Genomic DNA, 18,202 nt, shown 5'->3' on the forward strand with positions numbered 1-18,202 from the left:
TCCCTCCTGGGCATCGGGTATTGGCCACTATTGAACACAGATGTGGGGGAAGATAGGTCTTTGTTTTGACCTAATGCAGCTTTTCTAGTGGATAGATGCGTGCTCAGCTTTTTATCAGCAGCAGTCTGAGATCAGATCCCAGTCTCTGCTCTGGTTAGAGCAGCTCTGAGAAGGAGGACACTAACCAGCTTGTGCAAAGGATGTCTTTGACCTGTGTAAAGGAAGACCTGTGTGTACTGAGTTAATGTCAGGGCTGGGAAGGCAGCATGCCCAGGGCCTCGGGTGTGATGAAAGGGCTGAGATGCTGTGGTGGGAAGTCAGAGATTTCCCGCTGCCAGCACAAGGGGAAGGGAGTTAAACAACTGAATGAAACAAGAAATAAATTCTTCTCAGGCTCCACTGAATGGCTTCAGTGGAATATCCAGGTAGGGTAAATCATTAGAGATTGCCACGTTTTTCTTGCACGTGTTCCTGCTTTTCTTGTGTTGGAGGCTTTTTTTTTTTTTTTTCTATATGCCACACAGAGGGAAGGATCTGGGATGGGAAAACACTCAGCAAACTACAGGATCAGCTAAGTGCCCTGAACACAAAAACACAGCAGTTGCTTTGGCCTTGGCATGTGGCCAGCTTGCCCCTATTCTGCCTGATCAGTGAGGCACAAGCATAATGGACAGTTTGAAAGGGAGAGTTAGTTAAGAATAGCACAGGGCAGGTCGGTCTCTTTGGTTTTGTGTTGGCCCTCCTCTCCTCTGCTGTACTGTGTCTGGGTCAGGCCCGCAGGGCTTAGGAGCAAGTGCTGCTGCCCTGCCAGAGCCGCAACCTGAAAGGGAGGAAATTTAGGGCTTGCACCTACTACTGAAAATGTAACACTCTGTTTCAAAGGATGCTACAGCATCATTTCATGAAGGAGGGTATCCTCAGAAACAGGGTGATCAGACAGGAAGAAAGGGTTGAAAATTTTTAATGTAGCTACTAGTTGAGAGCTCAGCTTCTAAAGAGCGAAGGGGTGACAGGAGTTGGCACACAGATTTGGTTTGTTTAAATACCATCTGTGCTTAGAGTCGAGTCTGATTATCACCTATCCCAAAAGGCCTCAACCTCTCACTGGGCTTCTTGGTCTTGGAGTTTTGCTGCATCTACTGGATTTGTTTGTAGTAGGAAGCTTAATTATTTGTCCCAGCTTTTCTTTGAAAACATTAAAGTTTCTGAGGGTTTCTCTGCTGGTATTTAAAAGCTGAGAACAAAGCTGATATGTGCACCTGGAATTACTCAAGTTGGTACCTGCTCATTGCAGCAACAGCGTGTGTGGAAATACTGACCTTTGCTTTTGGACAAGCATTGTCGTGTCTGTTGATTTGTGTCATACTCCGGAAGGCTCAAGTGAATTGGTGGTACTTGCTGAAACAGAACAAAACAAGCAGAGCATCCCATGAGATAGCTTCTAAGAAGGGTTTGAATGAGTTGGCAGCCAGCTCTCCTGTGGCGTTCACATATCTGTAGAAATCAGCTCCAAGAATCACTTGGTTGGCTACTTTCCTTTTATGCTTTTACAGACTTGGCTGTCACAATGGAGGCTAAAATCAGATGCTCTAAACCAGAACCCTTTTATTTTTTTTTTTGGCCTGTGTACTGATAGCTCTGCTGATGCCCTTATTGCTGCAATGCACAAGAATCCAGGTCCTGCACAAGGGATGTAATGTGCAAGAGGCTGTACAAACACAGAACAAAGAAAATACCTCTCTCCTTATGCATTTACAGTGTACATGTAAATCATCAGGTGACAGACAGATGGATACAGAAATGGATACATATAGGGAGTAGGGTAAATCCTGTTTTAGAATGTGGTAAATACTATCCAGACTACATAATGATTTATTTTATTTTATTTTATTTTATTTTATTTTATTTTATTTTATTTTATTTTATTTTATTTTATTTTGTCAGGAGGAGGGGGCTTATGGCAAAATAAAGTTTAAGAAGGGGCTGGCACTGGACAGAATTCCCCATACCACAGCTGGTTGGCACAGCCTTTGTCAGAGATGGTAATGGACAGTGATGAACTATCCCAGACACTACCCAGAGTAGAAGTGAGAATAAGCTTCCTTCCCTTGGTCGCTTGGGAGGGACATTGCATCTGTTGACATCCTCTGTCCATCAGCGTTAACGAAGGGAGCAGGAGGGCCTCTGGGAACCGGGTCAGCAGCAGCTCCATCGCAGTGCAACTTAATTAAGCAAGAGAAAACGAGCGGGAGGGAAGGAGCCCCTCATGGCCAGCAGGGAAAGCAGCTGTGTTTGAACAAGCAGGTAAAGCAGCTTTTCCACCTGCCCTGGTGAGCTGCTGCTTGATGTTCCCTGTAGGTTGGAAGACACAATTTCCACTGCCAAGGACAGCCCTGCAAGCTGTTCTGCTGCTGAACGTTCCTTATAACATGGGCTAGCTGCAGTTCCTTTCTATAAAGCAGACTCGCTTGGCTCCAGTATTCCTCATAGGGCAAACAGTCCCACTTTTAGAATCGGCAATTCTTTTGCAACAGACCTCTTGCTGGGCTGCCATGGTCCAGGGCTTGGGCCATGCTTTCCCTGGCTTCTTTAACATTATTATCTTTGGAGCATGTCAGGGGAAAATAGACCCAAACCTTAAAAAAAATCCCCTACGATTATGTCAAACCACGAGGAAGAACTTTTGCTTTCAGACCAGGAATGTGAGATAAGCAACGAGGTTTTCTCCCAAAAGCTTTAGGGTGGGGGATGTATTGAATGGAAACCCCGTGAGATATCTGGACCCAGATCTGATTTTCCTAATAGCACAAGAACAGTTAAAATTGCAGTCTTAATATGAGAACATTGCTTTCTAAAACTAATTTTTATTCAGTCAGTTTTGTGTGTCTCAGAATAATATGGTTGTATTCCTCCTACCCCAGCTTGGAGCATGGCAGCATCAGTGCTGGAAACAGAAACACCTGGGAAGTGTTCTCTATTACCTTCAGTTAATTGTGCAAAAGCTGTACAGTCCTCTGTTTGTGTTGACTAATGAGTTGAGTAATGCAGTCTCCTTTTGAATGTTCTTCCTGTTCTAGATCAAGAATGAGACATACATTGATTAAATGACTTTTGTTCACGTAGTGAGTGACTCATTGGCAGAGGCAGGAATTAACATCTGGTATCTTTAAATTTCTCCGTAGACCCTATGGCCTCTAATTTTTAGTGCTCTTCTCTTTCCTCTCATGGCTTTTTTTGTCTCTTACCCACTGTAGGATTTGTTACGTCTATGATTTCCAAGGAGGTGATATCTGACCACTGCCAAGAAAATGAGACATCATTTCCTTGATACAGGTATCTAGGAACATACAAAGAAGCTGAAGTTCCTTTTATTCCTTATCTTTTTGGAAGATTTTACCATGTTATGCCTGGTTTGGTATGATGCCAGGTCTCCTCTGTTCCCATACCTCCAGCACTGCGCATGATGAAGGTGTTAGCCTGTCCAGCAGTATTCGTGTTTTTATTTATTTTTTTTTTTTTCTAGAAGCATCTTTTCTGCAATCTCCCTGAAGTGGGAACACTCTGCCCATACCCACCGTTAGTACAGTAGCATAATGAATCGCAAAAATTCAGTGGGTGGGTTTTATAAACCCCAGTACACTATTCAGCAAGGTGTAACATCTGTTGTGATCAATTTTAAAGCAAGTCTGTTTGATAAGAAGTTACAGTAAAGCCTTTAGCGTCCCACTGAATAGCTAAATAATTCACAGGAGTGGCTCTAATCACTAAGCTTCTTGCATTTGAAAGTAAGCAGAAAATTCAGAGGAGCTCTGTAGAGAGGCACTGTAGCCAGCTGGGTCGCTTTCTTACAAGCTGCTGTACTGTAGTGGGAGAGGAGTAGTTTCAGGTTTTTAATGCCTCCTGAGATATGCTGGAGTCAAATCTGGGGGGAAGAAAATAAATAATAATAATAAAAAAAGTCTCTTTTGGTTGGTTTTGCTGACACTCCTCACGACAATTCGGCTGGCAGAAGCGATCCCCTTCAAAACCCCGCAGCACCTTCGTGGAGCTGCCCGGAAGGCGGGGGAGCCTCCGGGCTCCGGCAGGAACACCGAGAGCCGCCCGAGGGCTCTGGAAGCCGGCTCTGAACCCACGGCCCCAGGCCAGGAGCCGCGCCCCGGCCCCGGGGCACCCCGCGGGAGGCCGGGCGGGCCCTGCCCGGTGCCTTCCCCTCACAGCGGCGGGGCCGGGGCGCGGGGGAGGCGGGCCGGCTCCTTCCCCCCGCAGCAGCCGGGGAGTAACGAAAGCAACCGGGGCCGGGCAGAGCCGTCCCTCGGTCCCTTCAGGCCGTGCCGGGCCGCCATGCCGGGCCGTGCCGCCGCGCTGGTGCTGGCGCTGCTGGCCCTGCCCCGCCGCGCCGCCGCCGGCTGTGCCGCCCTGGGGCTGTGCTGCCCCGGCCGAGACCCGTCCTGCCTGGGCACCGGCTGGCGGCCCGACGGCTCCTACGGGCCCTGCTACTGCGACCAGGCGTGCGAGCACACCCTCGACTGCTGCCACGACTATGCCCGGGCCTGCCCAGGTGAGTGTGGCTCCCGGTGCCCCGCTGCCCGTCCTCTTTCAAGGTGTCTCGCACCGGGCACGGCTCAGGTACGGGTGTGGGGATGGTGACAGGGGATGTGGGGTGGCCGAACCGGGGAGCTTTGCTCCACACCAAGGCTTGGAGGTGCCCAGGTGCCATGGGCTGGGGGTGTCAGAATGGGTGTGGGAATGGTGGAAGGGACGGGCGTGCCTGCCTTGGCGAGCTGGAGTGGGAGCAGAGCCCCAAAATAACCTCGAAGAGAGAAGTTCGCTCTGCTGTTCCGAGTGGTGAAGGGGAGCTTAAATGACTTGACGGGTTTACACATGTGAAATGGGACGTTTCCCAACTCAGAAGTCCCCTGTCCCAGTGCCTTTGGGGGCTGATGATGATGGATGGGATCAAACCCACTGCTCCTGCTGATCCGTGCAGCCCTGCAGAGCCCATGCTGCTGAGCCTTTGTAAATGTCTGCTGGTAAGGTACAGGTGTGTATTAGGAAGATCAGTTATTTTAGTGAGCGGTGCAATCCCATATCCCTTCCCCACAAATAGCATCCTTGAGGAGACTTATCCCCCCACATAATGGCTTTTTTTATTTTCCAGCCTGCATAGCTGTGCCTTTTTGCACCGTTTTGCTTCAGGCTGATGTTCCTGTGATTCAGTTGCCTTTTTCCTTTCAAAAGAGAGCTGGAAGGCAGGTAGGAAATATCCCAAAGCTGAAAGGAAATAAGATCATCCTGATGCACTTTAGACGAACTGTGAACAGACCACCACCAACCCGCGGGCACAGCTGGCCCCAGGCTGTCACAGCAGTGCCCCGGCCCTGCTGGCTGTTCTCCTCAGCTCCCGCTGCTTTCGGCAGTCCGCCGGGATAGCTGGCATCAGTAGGAACCCCTCACGCCCCCCGTTCGTGTTACAGCAGGGTGCTAAGAGAAATGTGTTTGCAGGTGCTTACACCTCATGAGGAAATGGCAAAGGGCAATCACGGCTCCAGTCCCGTGGTGTCCCTGGTGTCGCACGGTGCTCGGCGGTGCCGTCCTGTGGCATGCCGGCGGTACGACAGCATCCTGCCGGCTCGGATGGGTCCTGGAGGACTGGCTCTGTGCATGGCATGATACCGCTGCCCTGCTGCCTGTGGTCCCTCTGTGCTGCGTGGAAGGGACCCAACTCTGCTTTGACTTCTGTCTTTGTAGCCTGGCCTTTCTTCTGTAGTTTTCTTTTTGTCCAATCGCTACAGAGCTACTTTATCAAACTAAATTTAAAGCAAAATATGAAGGCAAAGACATTAATATCTGAGGCCAAACGAAACTGAAGAGAGCAGAAGATTCAAAATAAATGTGATGCACAAAAGGATTTTAATGTGCAGCATACAAGCTGATGCACAGGCTTTTCTTGTGGTACATTGCTGCAAATATGAAATGTCTCAGATAACTGATAAATCTTTGAATAGGTTTAAAAACTGTTTGTGGTGCCTTTGGACAAAAAAGAAGAGCATTTGAAAAATCTTCCTAAAGTTTCTGAAGACATGAGGGAAGAAGGGATGTAATCAAAACAGTGACATCCCAGCTTCTCTGCGCCTGTGTGCTCCTGTTACTGTTTCAGCCAGGCAAGGAAGATTGAATTGTGAGGCACAGTTAATTACAAAAGGCATGTGAGGCTCTGTTCCCACTGATACCTGTCAGGAGTTCCTGAGCAGAAGGGCTAGCCAGGCACAATTACAGTGGAGGCCAGCCAGTGTCCTGCTGGGAGAAAGAGAGATGCCAGAGCAGCCAAGGCTGGAATACTGGTGGCCTTCTGCCTTCTGCTAAGTCAGGTCAGATGGTGTGGTTCACAGACAAAGAGTGGACACAGAAGCAGTGAAATGTTTCGGCAGTTGTGTGCCAGGTAGTCTTCCTATGCTGTGATAATAAATGTACGGCTTAGCATCACAGAATTCTTTCTCAGGAGTGCTACAGGGACAGTGAAGCTAGACAGTGCTCCTTGATGTCCCCCTGCTCTCCCTTTGCCAGCGGAAGGCTCGCTGCATTCACTTGGTCCTCATAAGAGTTTTGTGTTCATTCCAAATTTTGTTTGCTAGTTGAAAGCGCCACCCAAGAAGATGAAAGGCTCAGGGAGGACAGGAATTGCACTTCTGCTGCCTAAATATTTGCAAAAGCAGTAGTTACTGGAGTCAGTGGAAAATGTGAATACACGCATGCTAAACCCACCTATGGTACCCTGTGTGGCTGTATTAGACCTACCACATCAGCAACAATGACCTGGGAGTAACGATACAAATTTCCTTTTCTTTTTTATTTTTCCTGCCAAGGTGTTTGCTTAAAATCTAAAATGCTTCTGTGGATAATACCAAGAAAAGGTACAGTTCTTTGTCCAGTCACTTAGGCTATGAAGGAATAGGCAGAATGTGATCAGAAGTGAGCTGAGTGAATAGTCCTGATGGTGGCATATCTGAGCAAGGCATGAGTTCCTTAAGTTGTATTTCTTATGTAGATCCAAAGGATGTAGAATTTTTTGACTGGGCTTACCTGCAAGTGTTTTTTTCCTGGATGTGTTGTTTTTGATGTATAGGTTGTGTTGGTTAAGTACAATTGATGTAGTATATCATGAGCTATTGTACCAGGTTGCCGTTGAGAGAGGCCAGCAGGTGAATGCTATTGTGCTCTCAAGCGCTTCCTCTGTTATTTTGGATAGTTCTCTCCAGACGTGCAGTCCTATGAAGCTCAACTATGGGCATGCTCATGGGGAAGAGATCACAAAAGGGGATATGCGACATAGGGAATGATATTGGTGTGTTTTAGAGTGAATGAATGGGATATTAAATGCTAAGGGGAGACGTTTCTGCAGCTGCTTGTAAGCCGAAGCTTTGGACTTTGGCACCAAAAATACTGTGTGAGAACAGGTAGGGATGCTCAAGGACATGAAGATTTTTGATGCATTACTTACTAAAGATTCCCAAAACTTAAAGTCATGGATAAATGTCTTGAAATTGGTACCAACATGTACAAGTTGGAAGCTATTGTATTGTATTTCACTTCTAGAACTCTGCCATCAACTCCAGCCAGCCATGCAGAGGTTCATACTCCATGGCTGGTTGTCATTTTCTGTGTGACAGTTCATTCAGTGCAGGTACCAGTTTGCATTGGAAGCTTGCAGCAGCGTAGCTAGAGGGAGGTGAGTGGCCCCATGTAGTTTGGACTGGGTTGGTTGGCTGGAACTTCTGGCCAGATGACTCCTGGGAACCGAGCTACTGGGAAGTGCCTGGCACAACTTTGGGACAATTGTGGAAAAAGGAAGGTTGTACAGAGCTGTGTCAATAAGTGTCTTTTCTGGAGAAGGAGCATTGCTTGCCTCATTTCTGTAACATTTTACACTCCTGTTTCTTACTCTTCTTCCAGTTATGCCCTGTGTTGTATCTCAGTGGAGTGTCTGGAGTGGCTGTGCAGAGCCTTGCAAGACAACATACCGTGTTCGGAGGAGGCATGTCATCCAGGAGCCCAGGAATGGAGGAGAGGTGTGCCCTCCTCTGGAGGAGAGGGCTGGCTGCGTGGAGTACTGGACTCAGCAAGGAACAGAGTGCAAACAGTACCTGAGTAAGTCCGCTGAAAGTGTAAGTGTCTTGGTAATAGGGGTAGGACTCTTGTTTACGCCAGCAGACTTGGTCTTTATTGTATTTGAAAAGAGCTGTTTTGAGACACCAGCAGATTTGCTCTGGGCCTGTCTGGTGTAACTGAGAACTGAGCTCTTCATGCAGGGGTTTAGAGATATCCTTCCTGGGACAATATTTAAAAATAGCACCTGCCGTTTGCTGTGGTCTGGTGTGTTTCAAAAGTGAAATATTACAGACCTATTGTGTTCTCACTTATACAGCTGTAAATCTCTGGCACTTTCGATAGAGTTGGTAGATTAATGCTAGTTTAAAACTTCTGGAAGTGAGTGTTGAGCACTTTTTTTTTTTTCTTGTAATGAATGAGTCATCTGTAAAAAGTCATGAAGGAGCAATACCCATCAAAGGCAAGGTATGACTTCTCTGCACTGGAACAGAGTGCATGCAGAGTAAACCTCCTGCTGCTTTGTGGAGAAATACCTGATTTGAGTTTGTCCTGGTTAACTTTTTATGACATACATTTGCTGATTTTTAGAAGAACTGCTCATTATTTTTGTTACTGTTATTTTTGGGTCAAAATCTGTCCAGTCTGGATTCTAGTTACAACTGGCTTTTCCAATCCTCTTGAGAGTTGGCATTAAGTGAATATTGCCTCCCGCTCTGTCTTTTGGGAGTGCCTTACTCCACTTCAGAGATGCAAAGGTTTGCTTTACTCAGGCAAAAATATAGTAGCTATACAGATTCTCTTCTCAATGAAATGATTGGTGGTCACTGATAATATGAAAATACAAAGTTATATTTGTTTTTCTCTCCTGCCAAAAATAAAACCATATGAGATTAAAGGTCCATCTTCACTGTTTTGCAGACATTGACAGCCTCAGTGTGCTGTTATCACTTACTCTGTGTATTTTTTCTCTTTGATATATGCAGTCCCCGCGTTAATAACAACAGGAGGGTTTGGAAAAGCGAGGAAAAAAAGAGCTGCAGATGATGGCAATGAAAGAGTGGGGTAAGTTGGAGATTCAGCACAGTGACACAGTCATATTCTACCTTGAACATCTCTCTGGTAGCAGTTCAGGGCCCAGCATCGTGCTGATAAGAACCATCAGGACAAGAGCACTTCATTAGAGCAGGGTGCTGCTCTCCCCTGAGCAACAGCAATATCTGCAATGGACCTTAAAGTTGTTGGACTGCCTTGATGTAAGGCCAGTACAAGGCTGAAATTCAGATCTTAAACAGTAGTGATGCCATGAGCTGAGATCGGGTGATCAGTAGACCAAAGACCAGTCACTTCAGCTCTTCTCAGTGTCCAGTTGGAGCGCTCAGTGCTTGTCTTCATGGCAGGATGTCTGGCAAGGAGCTCTTGAAAGTTTTGTGGCTGTCATGAGTTAGACTGCTTCCTGAAAAGATTCCTAACCACAGACCACATTTAATATTTATACATGCATCTTTACTATAAGCATGTGTGGTATACTGCACAGTTAAGAAGCAGTGGACTTAGCTAGGACGAATAGTCAAATAAGATGGACTGGTGGCTCCTCTATAAGAATTAATGCTGTCAGACTGTGGGTGCTGGCGTGTGATGTGTCTGCTCAGCAATCCTGACAGATGAAACTTCTGTGCTACTTCTTTAACCAGTGTTAAGTCCAGCATGTCTCTCTTCCTTAAGAGACTCACTGACTGGAAAACTTGTAACACCAGCCTTACAGGAGCCTTGGTCCATACTAGTTTCTATGAGAGAGAACAGTGTGTTCCTGATCCAGGGTTTATTTTCTATCTATGTATATCATTGAGATCCAGTCTTTAACTGTATAATGGAGACAGGCGTCATGGAATAGAAATATGTTATGGCTATTGTTGGCTTCTGAGGGTTAATGCTGAGCCCCCAGAAGTGTTGCTGAGAGCTGCTGACCTGAGGGATAATGCCTTGGTATCAGAAGTGGAAACAGGTGCTGTTTGCACTGTTCTGTGTAAATGGAATAAATTCTAAGGGGACAAAATCTGCTATTTTGAGAAACTCTTCCTCCTCCTATTTCAGCTCCTTTTGGATGTAATGCTGCCCGTTTTCTTCTGTAGTACAGTTGCACAGCACAGGTACAGACAGGATTGTGCAGAAAACTGTCTGTTGCCTTTTACCCACTGAGACACAGCTGCCTCTGTGTGTGCTGAACTGCCTCCAGACTGATGCCCCAAACACAGAGGGCTGGCATTGACCTTCCCAGTCCTCTTCTTTCCCAGTTGGGGTCGTTAGTTGCAGCAACAGTGCTGATACGAAAGGTTATCTTTCATCCTATCAGCCCTCTCGAACAGCTTTGCAGTGTGGTTGTTCTCCACAGAACTGTATTGTAGTCTCTGATGGTTTACTTGTTTCTTGTGGAGAGCTGCAATTCCCGTGAATGGCTCGTAGAGTTTCCCAGAACTGTGCTTACAGCATGAAGTAGCCAAATACTTGTTAGTTTATTTCCCCACATGCTGTTGCACATGTAAGCATTTCCATAGTGTGTGGGTGTGTCCACTCCCCTCACTTAAGTATCTGAAGGAAAGAGCATCTGTTGACCCTGAGCCTCCCTTGCATAGTTTGTTGAGTCTTCTTCCTGTAGAATTTGGAAATGTCAGCACAGGTCTACTGCATGCATTTGTTCCTGCTCCCTTTCAGATAAGGCATGGAAGCATGCAGCTTGCACAGTTCACTTGAAGGTGTTTGGAAATCCCCATGATAACTGATATACAACCAGTCTAGACCGGAACCCAATTCTTTGCTGTGTTTGTAGACAGTTACTGAACTTCCTTGGTTTTCCCCTTCAAACAAGGCCAGTTCTTTTCAGTTTTCTGCCAGGTTTGGTTAGTAGCAGAAGCACAGAGCAGTCTGAGCAGAGCAGAAGTGCCATGTCAGTTTGGTAGTCTTTGTAACGAGACACGACAACCTCACTGTCTCTTAGGAGGGAGATCATTGCAAGGAAAACCTTTACGGACCAAATCTTAGCTCCCATCACAAATCACTCTACAAAATTCATTGTAAGTCATTGAGATGATGGAGAAGCATGGCTGAGCAAATGAATACCAGGCATGGAATCAGAAGATCTGGCCCTATTGGTTTTTGGCTTTAGTCAAATGCTTGACCTATTTGCATCTCCTTTGTAAAAGAGGTGTTGGTAATACCTGCTATTATTTGATATGTGAGTTGAAAGCATCACAGAGTAGCTTTACTCCCCATTTAAGCTTGTCAGAATACAGGTACTTCACGTGTTCTGTTTTTCATAGCCTTGGGTGATGGATTTTGTTTGTTTCTAATTAGTGATCTGTAGTCACTGAATTTCATCTTGCTCTTATAGTCCCGCAGAAGGCGCTAACCTAGTTGGTTATTTTGCTTGCAGATACTGTGTCGAATTCCAGATTGTGGCCATCACGCCGGCCTGCTTGCACAGTCACCACTCGTACACTCACTGGATGCAGTATCTCAGGGAGGGCCACACTGTCTGCGTGGAGTGTCAGCACCCAGCTTTAGACTCCAAGAGTCTACATTGCTACGGGGATGGCAGCGGAAGCATAAAGTAAGAGTTTTGGATTCTTTTTTCATGTTGGATTTTTTGTTTTAGTTCCTTGATCTGCTTGTCCCAGTTTCATAATGCGCTACACTCAGCTCGCTGAAGCGCTGTACATATATTAAGTGGTGATCCTTGTTGCATACCATGAGTTACACTGGAAATGCTCTAATTACTTTCTTGCAGAGATGAAATATCCTGGTGAAGGTAGTGGCAGAGATAGGTCTAGAGCATGGGAGTCCCTGCACTTAGTCTGCTAAATCTCACTGACTTTTAAGTGGAACAGTTGTGTGGGTTTTTTTGCTGGTGTTTTAAAGATACTTCAACCATACCTCCAAAGTTAACGATTCTGTCAGATGTCAAATAAAACAAATTGTTAAGCACTGGGGATTTTTTTTTTCCCTACAAGTGACCATTTATGTATATTCCTGGCAAGTGGTAGCTGGCTTAGGGACTTCGGGTAAGTGCTGGCACCTGAGGTTGGATGGAAATACTGTTAACTCCTTGCACTTTCAGCATCCTTTCCCTGGAAAGTTGAAAATGCTTTGGGGTGATTGATGGAGACCACCCTAGTTGTACAGGTTGGGTAGACTCTAGTGAAGATGGAGGATGAAGGGAATGGCTTGAAGCTGTGAAATACTTCTGTGGCAGAGCCAGCAACAGAGGAGTCCTGGCTCCCAAACCTCTGCTGTAGTCATTGGAGGCACAGCTTGTGCATTGCTTTTATCCTGATACTCTCGGAATTTAACCCTGTGGTTGCTTTATTAAAGGCATCCTATGAAACTGCAAAACAGCCTTGGCTGGGAAAGTCATTGTCTGTCAGTGGTGGGGAGGAATATTTTAAAAACATGTATAAAGGTTGAAATAACCATGATTGTTTGGCTTAGGAACTCTAAACTAGGTTTATTAGGCTTTAAGCACACAAAGTATTGCACTAGCAAGACGGCCAATACTGGTCCTTTTATCAGGGTTTGTCTCAGGCTTTTAGTAAGAGGAAATCATGTAAGGTTCTTTTCCTTCCTTGCCTCAGCCTGTTATGTACAAAGGTTTCAAAAGGCTTTTATATAAAGAGGAAAAAATCTTACTGGTGTGGCAAGGAAAAACTCTTTCTTGTGTTCAATATGTAAATAATTTTAAAAGCTTACAATAATGTTATTTTACAAAAACATTGGAGCCAGACAGGAACATCAGATTAAGCAAAATAAAAAGTATATTCAGAAATTGGTTTCCTCACAGGACTGCATAAAAAGGAAGAGGGCATTTTCATTTGCCTAGCTATTGGGTGAACAACACTGTATGTGGAATAGAAGCGCAAATTAAATATGATTGTGTCCCTCAGGAATGATGATCTGATTCATCTCCAGCCTTCAGCCTGCCAGCATGGGTAGTCATAAAGGAATTGGAGCGGATGGTGACTGGTTCACTGACTTCAGTGAACTAGGACTCGGCCCGTGTCTCAGCAGCGAGTTTGAATCCACTGGAACTGAGCAGAACCTAGGAATTGTTCCCAGAGACTTGCTGTAGGTCTGGAAGATAAATTGGTGGGTCCGTTTCATATCAGGCATGTGAGAACCAGCAGGGAAAACAACTTTTAACACAGTAAGCTTTCACCCCTCCAGTGTTACTGCCTATAATATCAAATGAAGTCATGCCTGTGGCATTTTTCTGGGCAGGTATGAGCTCTCTGCATGTGCCAAGCTGAAGTACCATGTGTGTTCACTTGAGTTCATTGCCAGGGTAGCAATGTAGGCTTGCAGCGCTGGGCCTGGGCTGGCCTGAGCAAAGCTCTTATCTGCAGGACGATGGAGACACACTTTATGTCTCCTTGAACTGGCAGTGCTGGGCAGCTTTGGCAGAGATGAGCAGGCAAATGGCTGGTGGAACATGAATGATGTCTGGCCTGCAGCTTCCTCCTGTGTGCGTGTGAGAAAGTTTCCCTTACGTTTCACATGGATTTGTAGATGACCCCCACACGTCCACTAGAGAACCTTCATGCCGTGGTCTGGTGCTCAACACTGTGACCTGACAGTGGTGGATCAAGTTGATTCTTGTCTAGGGCTGGATACATTGCTTGATTTGTGTGATATCAACATCCTGAATATTTAATACAGCTATTCTTTATATTAACAGAGCTAACTATAATTAGAGTTTCCAGAAATAATACACCTTTTTTCAACCAGGTTACGTGGAGGAAAGGACTCTTGGTGGGGATAACCGTTGAGTAGGGTGAGGGAAATGTCTGTGAAAAGGCTTCTGCCTTCTGTCAGTCAGTGGATGTATCTGAGCGTGCAGTGTTGGAATGGAGCAGTGCTGTGAGAGGAACGTGTGGCGAGCTGTTCAGGCTGGGATTTGCTGGCCAGATGTGGAGAGCATAAATGTGATGCTTAGAAAGAACAGTGGAAGAAGATGGGAAGGCAACTGCTGCCCTGAGATAAAGGATGGTGGGAGGCCAAAGCTAATGCCAGAGCCTAGGATGCAGCCTGGGTGAGTACACCCAGATCCGCTCATGAGTCTGGCTGCATACTCAGCTCACTCTCATTTTGAATTTTCACCTGTGTAACCCTGCCAGACACCCTGCTGGGGAGCTGTGGGTGGTTTGCTGGTGACCTTAGAGCAGTGGTTACACCAGCTGCCCTGTGCCATCGTGCTGCCCTGGGTCTGCCTGGCTGAGGCTGTGCGGGGAAGCATGCACAGCTGCTGCTCCGTCACACCCACGCCGTGCCTGTGCTTTGCTTTTCTCGCACTGTCAGTTCGGCAGCTTGTGCCAGCATTAAGCTCCCTGAGATATTGTTCCAAGAGTGACTCTCAGGAAGGAAAACATCTGACAGAGTTTAAAATAAACTCAGCAATGCTGGTATATTTTGATGAGTATTTCCTAATTATCGTCTAATGTCTAAGTGGAGTCTGGCTTATAAATGCGTCAAGTTGGAGATGCTTGTTATCTGTGCCTTCCACCTGTCTCCCACTCTGTAGAAGATGCTAGTTCATTTTAACCCCTGTTGTGAAATGTGTGCAAGCTCAGGAGGTTTCCCAAAATATTTGATTTATTTCCAGGTCTCTGTGGCCATCAGGGATAATTCAATTGCTTGGATTGGCTTCCTCCTTCTAGAAGGTTAAGAGATAAACAATGCAGAGCATTGAGCCAGGAAATTGATCTGTTAATTTTGGATCATCTTCTGAAAGATCTACAAATAAAGCACAATGCAGCAAACTTGACATCTGTGAAACTGTTACTCAGCCTGTGTCTAGAAGGATCGGCTGCTCTTCATCATCTGGAGCAAGCTGTAGCGGTTGTAGCACATAAATGTCCAGACTGCAGTAGTTTATGCCTATGCTCATGGCGGGGCGGGAAAGAAAGAGAATGGATGGACTTGATTTATAGCAAAGTCAGTATTTGCCTTCCCCACCAGCAAGGCTGGAGTTGGCAAGTTTAGCTTATGTGTTTAAGGAGTAAAGCCTTTTAAAGGTAAAGCTGCAGCCCAAGTTTTGAAGGGGATGGGATTGATCTGTGCAGCCTGCTTTATCTGGGATCTTAATCCTCCCTGTGTAGATTCTGGTATTTTGAGATGACCTGAAGCCAGAAGAAAAATACAGTGAGTCTTCTTCCAACCATGTGTGATGCATAAAACCCTGCTCTGGAGCATGACATCTCATTAAACTAAGGGCAGAGTTATCTTCATGGAGCTAGAGCACTAATTCCAGTTTCCACGGAACTATAAAACAAGCAGAAGTTAGGGATCTGTTGGACTGTTCTGCTGACAGCCCTCTGCACAGGGCAAGAGGGTATCTGGAGATCGTGATATCTGTGCTTCTCCAAAGGACAGGTCTGAGACGCACTGATGTGAGGAACTCCCTTAAGCTAGTAAATGATGATTTCTGGAAAGGAACACACTGCATGTCTTGTTTCTTGTACTCCAGCTGCTTGTGGAGATGGGTTTTATAAGTCTCCTGTTCAAGCCCAGGTATATATGCTCATGAGGGAGTATCTGTATCAAAGCCTGTGCTGCTACTGCCTGCAGTGATCCTTTGCTATAGCAGATTTTTAGTTTCTGTGGCTCTTTGGCCAGCATTTCTTCTGCAGCCACTGATTGTGAAAAACAGCCTATAGATCTGCTTGGTTGTTTTAATAGGATATCTGTCTGTTCAGTTCTGGTCAATGAATTGATGGACTGCCTGAGGGAACAGCATTGTGGGGTTTTTTGTTTGTTTGTTTTTCATCTTCTTAAGAGACCTGTCAGTAGCCTTGTTCCAACAAAGGAAGGTCTGGTACCTCTAGCCAGCTGCAATCAAGAAGCCGTGTTAGCATGCAGCTCTTAGCAAGGCAGAATAACTTTAGCAGATGGTCCACTGATGTGGTTGTACAGAGAGAGATGCTCACGTCCCTGCACCTGCTCACATGGAAGTGTGCTGTGGGTTATGTGTGCTGGGTACTCAGCATCTCAGTGGCCTTGGATGGCAACAGAGCTCCGTCTGCTGAGGGGGAGCACAGAAAGGGAAACACACAGAGATTTTGCCCACCATGCAGCCTGTCAAGTGTTTCAGTACAGGAGCTACGAGGATGTGGGAGCATTTCGTGAGTTGTTGCATGCAACGATGAACACCTTAGAAGGAAGGTTTCTGTGAATCATTTTGGACTTAGCGTCTGCAGTATGTGCTGCTCTGGCTTCTTTCAGTCCAGTGTTCCTGTGAGGACTGCTTCACACTATTGTAATCCTATGGGGATCACTGCCTGCTGCCACTTCACAGCAGCAGAAAGGGAGAATTGGGTCTATGGAGTGAAAACTGATGTTAGGAAACTGAACGGGACTGACTCAGTGATTTAAGCCCTGCTTGTACAAGTGACTTCCTGCAGCAGCAGTGCAGCGCGGTGACTTTCTCCCTCTTATGCTTGTGTTTCAGGAATCAGCTGTTGCACTGGCAAGCAGTAGGGAACCCTCAATGCAGGGGAACCTGGAAGAGAATTCGCCAGCTGGACACTTGCTCCTGTCCTTCTGTTCACAGCTTCTTGTTCATCTAACCCCTGACAGTCTCAGCAAGCAAGTGGTGTGACAGTTGTCTGGCACAAGCACGGAGCAGCAAGAATAATCACAGCCAAAACAATGACTTCTCCATGTCAGAGGCTATGCTGCTTACGTTCAAGAGGTTGCTGTCTGCACTGGGTCATCTCTGTCTGTGTGTACTCCTCAATTTCCAAAGAAATCAGGCTGGCAGTGAAGTGCCAGCCTCTTTCTGTATATCCAGAATATCTGTATATCTGTATATCTTTCTGTGTAGCCTCTTCTGCCTGACAGAGGTCTTTCTGACCCTGCTGTCTTTAAAATTAACCCTCCCCATCCTCACGTAAGAAAGCAGACAAAAAAGTCCACATAAACCCAAGTTTAATGATTGTTTTCTAAAGTCCTACTAAAAAAATTCAACAGCAGAATGATTTAACTCAAGTGCCTTCTTTTCATGGCAATAGTATTTCTTCATGGATGCCAGTGCTTATATATCTTTCCCTTTTGTTTGCCTCCCTCCACCTGCCCCCGGTCTCATCATTTCATATTGATCCTCCTTCCATATTGATCCTCACTCTTACAGAGGGCTGATCTTGTGCTGCTGAGATAATGGAAAAACTTAGAAATGAGCCTGTTCAAATCTGTGAGAATAGAAGGTACCAGGGATAAATGGGTCCTTGACTTCAGGTTTCAAGGAGCATCTTGGAGTTGCCCCAAAATGCAGTGCTGTTCTGGAACTCATCCCAATAGCAAGTTATCCCAGGTGTACCTGGAGGGGTCGGCTGTAGCCTTGTATTTTTAACTGGAAAATATTTGAAATATTTTCTTTATAGTCTGATGATTTATGTTCACACTTTTCTATAAATGGAAATAAAAGAGACTGAAGATGTTCTCCCAGTGTGAGATTGATTAACCTGTGTAGTGCCATCTCTTTAGTTTCTGACCCTACTTAATTTGTTCCAGCCAATTTTGCTGTCCACTCCTGTGCTCCAGCAGGTAAGAGAAGTCGCTGCTGTCCAGTTCCATAACCATTGAGGATTTGCAGAAGGAAGTTGAGCACCATGACCTACCAGTATGCAGAAGAGGATATATTTCTTTTAATGTACACATAACTTTGAATCTCCTTAAAAGAATTATAACCTGAAGGCCAGGCACAGAAAAGGCTTGTGGCAGAGTGCTGCAGTGGCAAACATCTAGGTGATTACATTCATCAAAACCCAGCTGAGTGGCTGGAGGTGGGTTCAGAAGAAAGTTTTGATGCTCAAGTCCATCTGTAGTCTAGGCCTGTTCTTTGGGTCTTGAAACCCACCTAGAGTCTATGTTGGCTTTTGTGAAAAGCTTACAGGGCACTGAGGATAAGTGCTTCAGACGGATAGATAGACGTGTAGTATGGTGCTGAGAGGCCTAAAAGCTCTTGATGCCTCCTGAGCAGTGCAGTAGGGATTCTAGAACAAGGCTTCGCTTCTTATTGTGTGTTACAAGTTGTCTGTGTGAATTTAATGAC

The 18,202-nt window shown here is 45.9% G+C and overlaps 1 protein-coding gene across 5 annotated transcripts in view; it reads left to right on the forward strand.

Annotated features, from left to right (window-relative positions):
• The first annotated feature begins 4,150 nt into the window (after nt 1–4,150).
• The window catches only part of LOC311445901 (somatomedin-B and thrombospondin type-1 domain-containing protein-like), a 76,532-nt gene continuing 62,480 nt past the window's right edge, over nt 4,151–18,202 (forward strand). For 3 of the 5 annotated variants that reach the window (XR_014698660.1, XR_014698661.1, XR_014698662.1), the window contains exons 1-4: nt 4,152–4,558; nt 7,951–8,145; nt 9,090–9,168; nt 11,534–11,710. Coding sequence is in view for 2 of the 5 variants with exons in the window: in XM_084538487.1 (XP_084394613.1) it covers nt 4,342–4,558; nt 7,951–8,145; nt 9,090–9,168; nt 11,534–11,710; nt 16,601–16,718 (786 nt within the window). In the remaining 3 variants the exon portion in view is untranslated. The other 2 variants (XM_084538488.1, XM_084538487.1) reach the window with 2 other exon arrangements.

Source organism: Aythya ferina, assembly GCF_964211825.1.
Source record: "Aythya ferina genome assembly, chromosome: 16".
In the NCBI taxonomy this organism is placed as follows: Eukaryota; Metazoa; Chordata; class Aves; order Anseriformes; family Anatidae; genus Aythya; species Aythya ferina.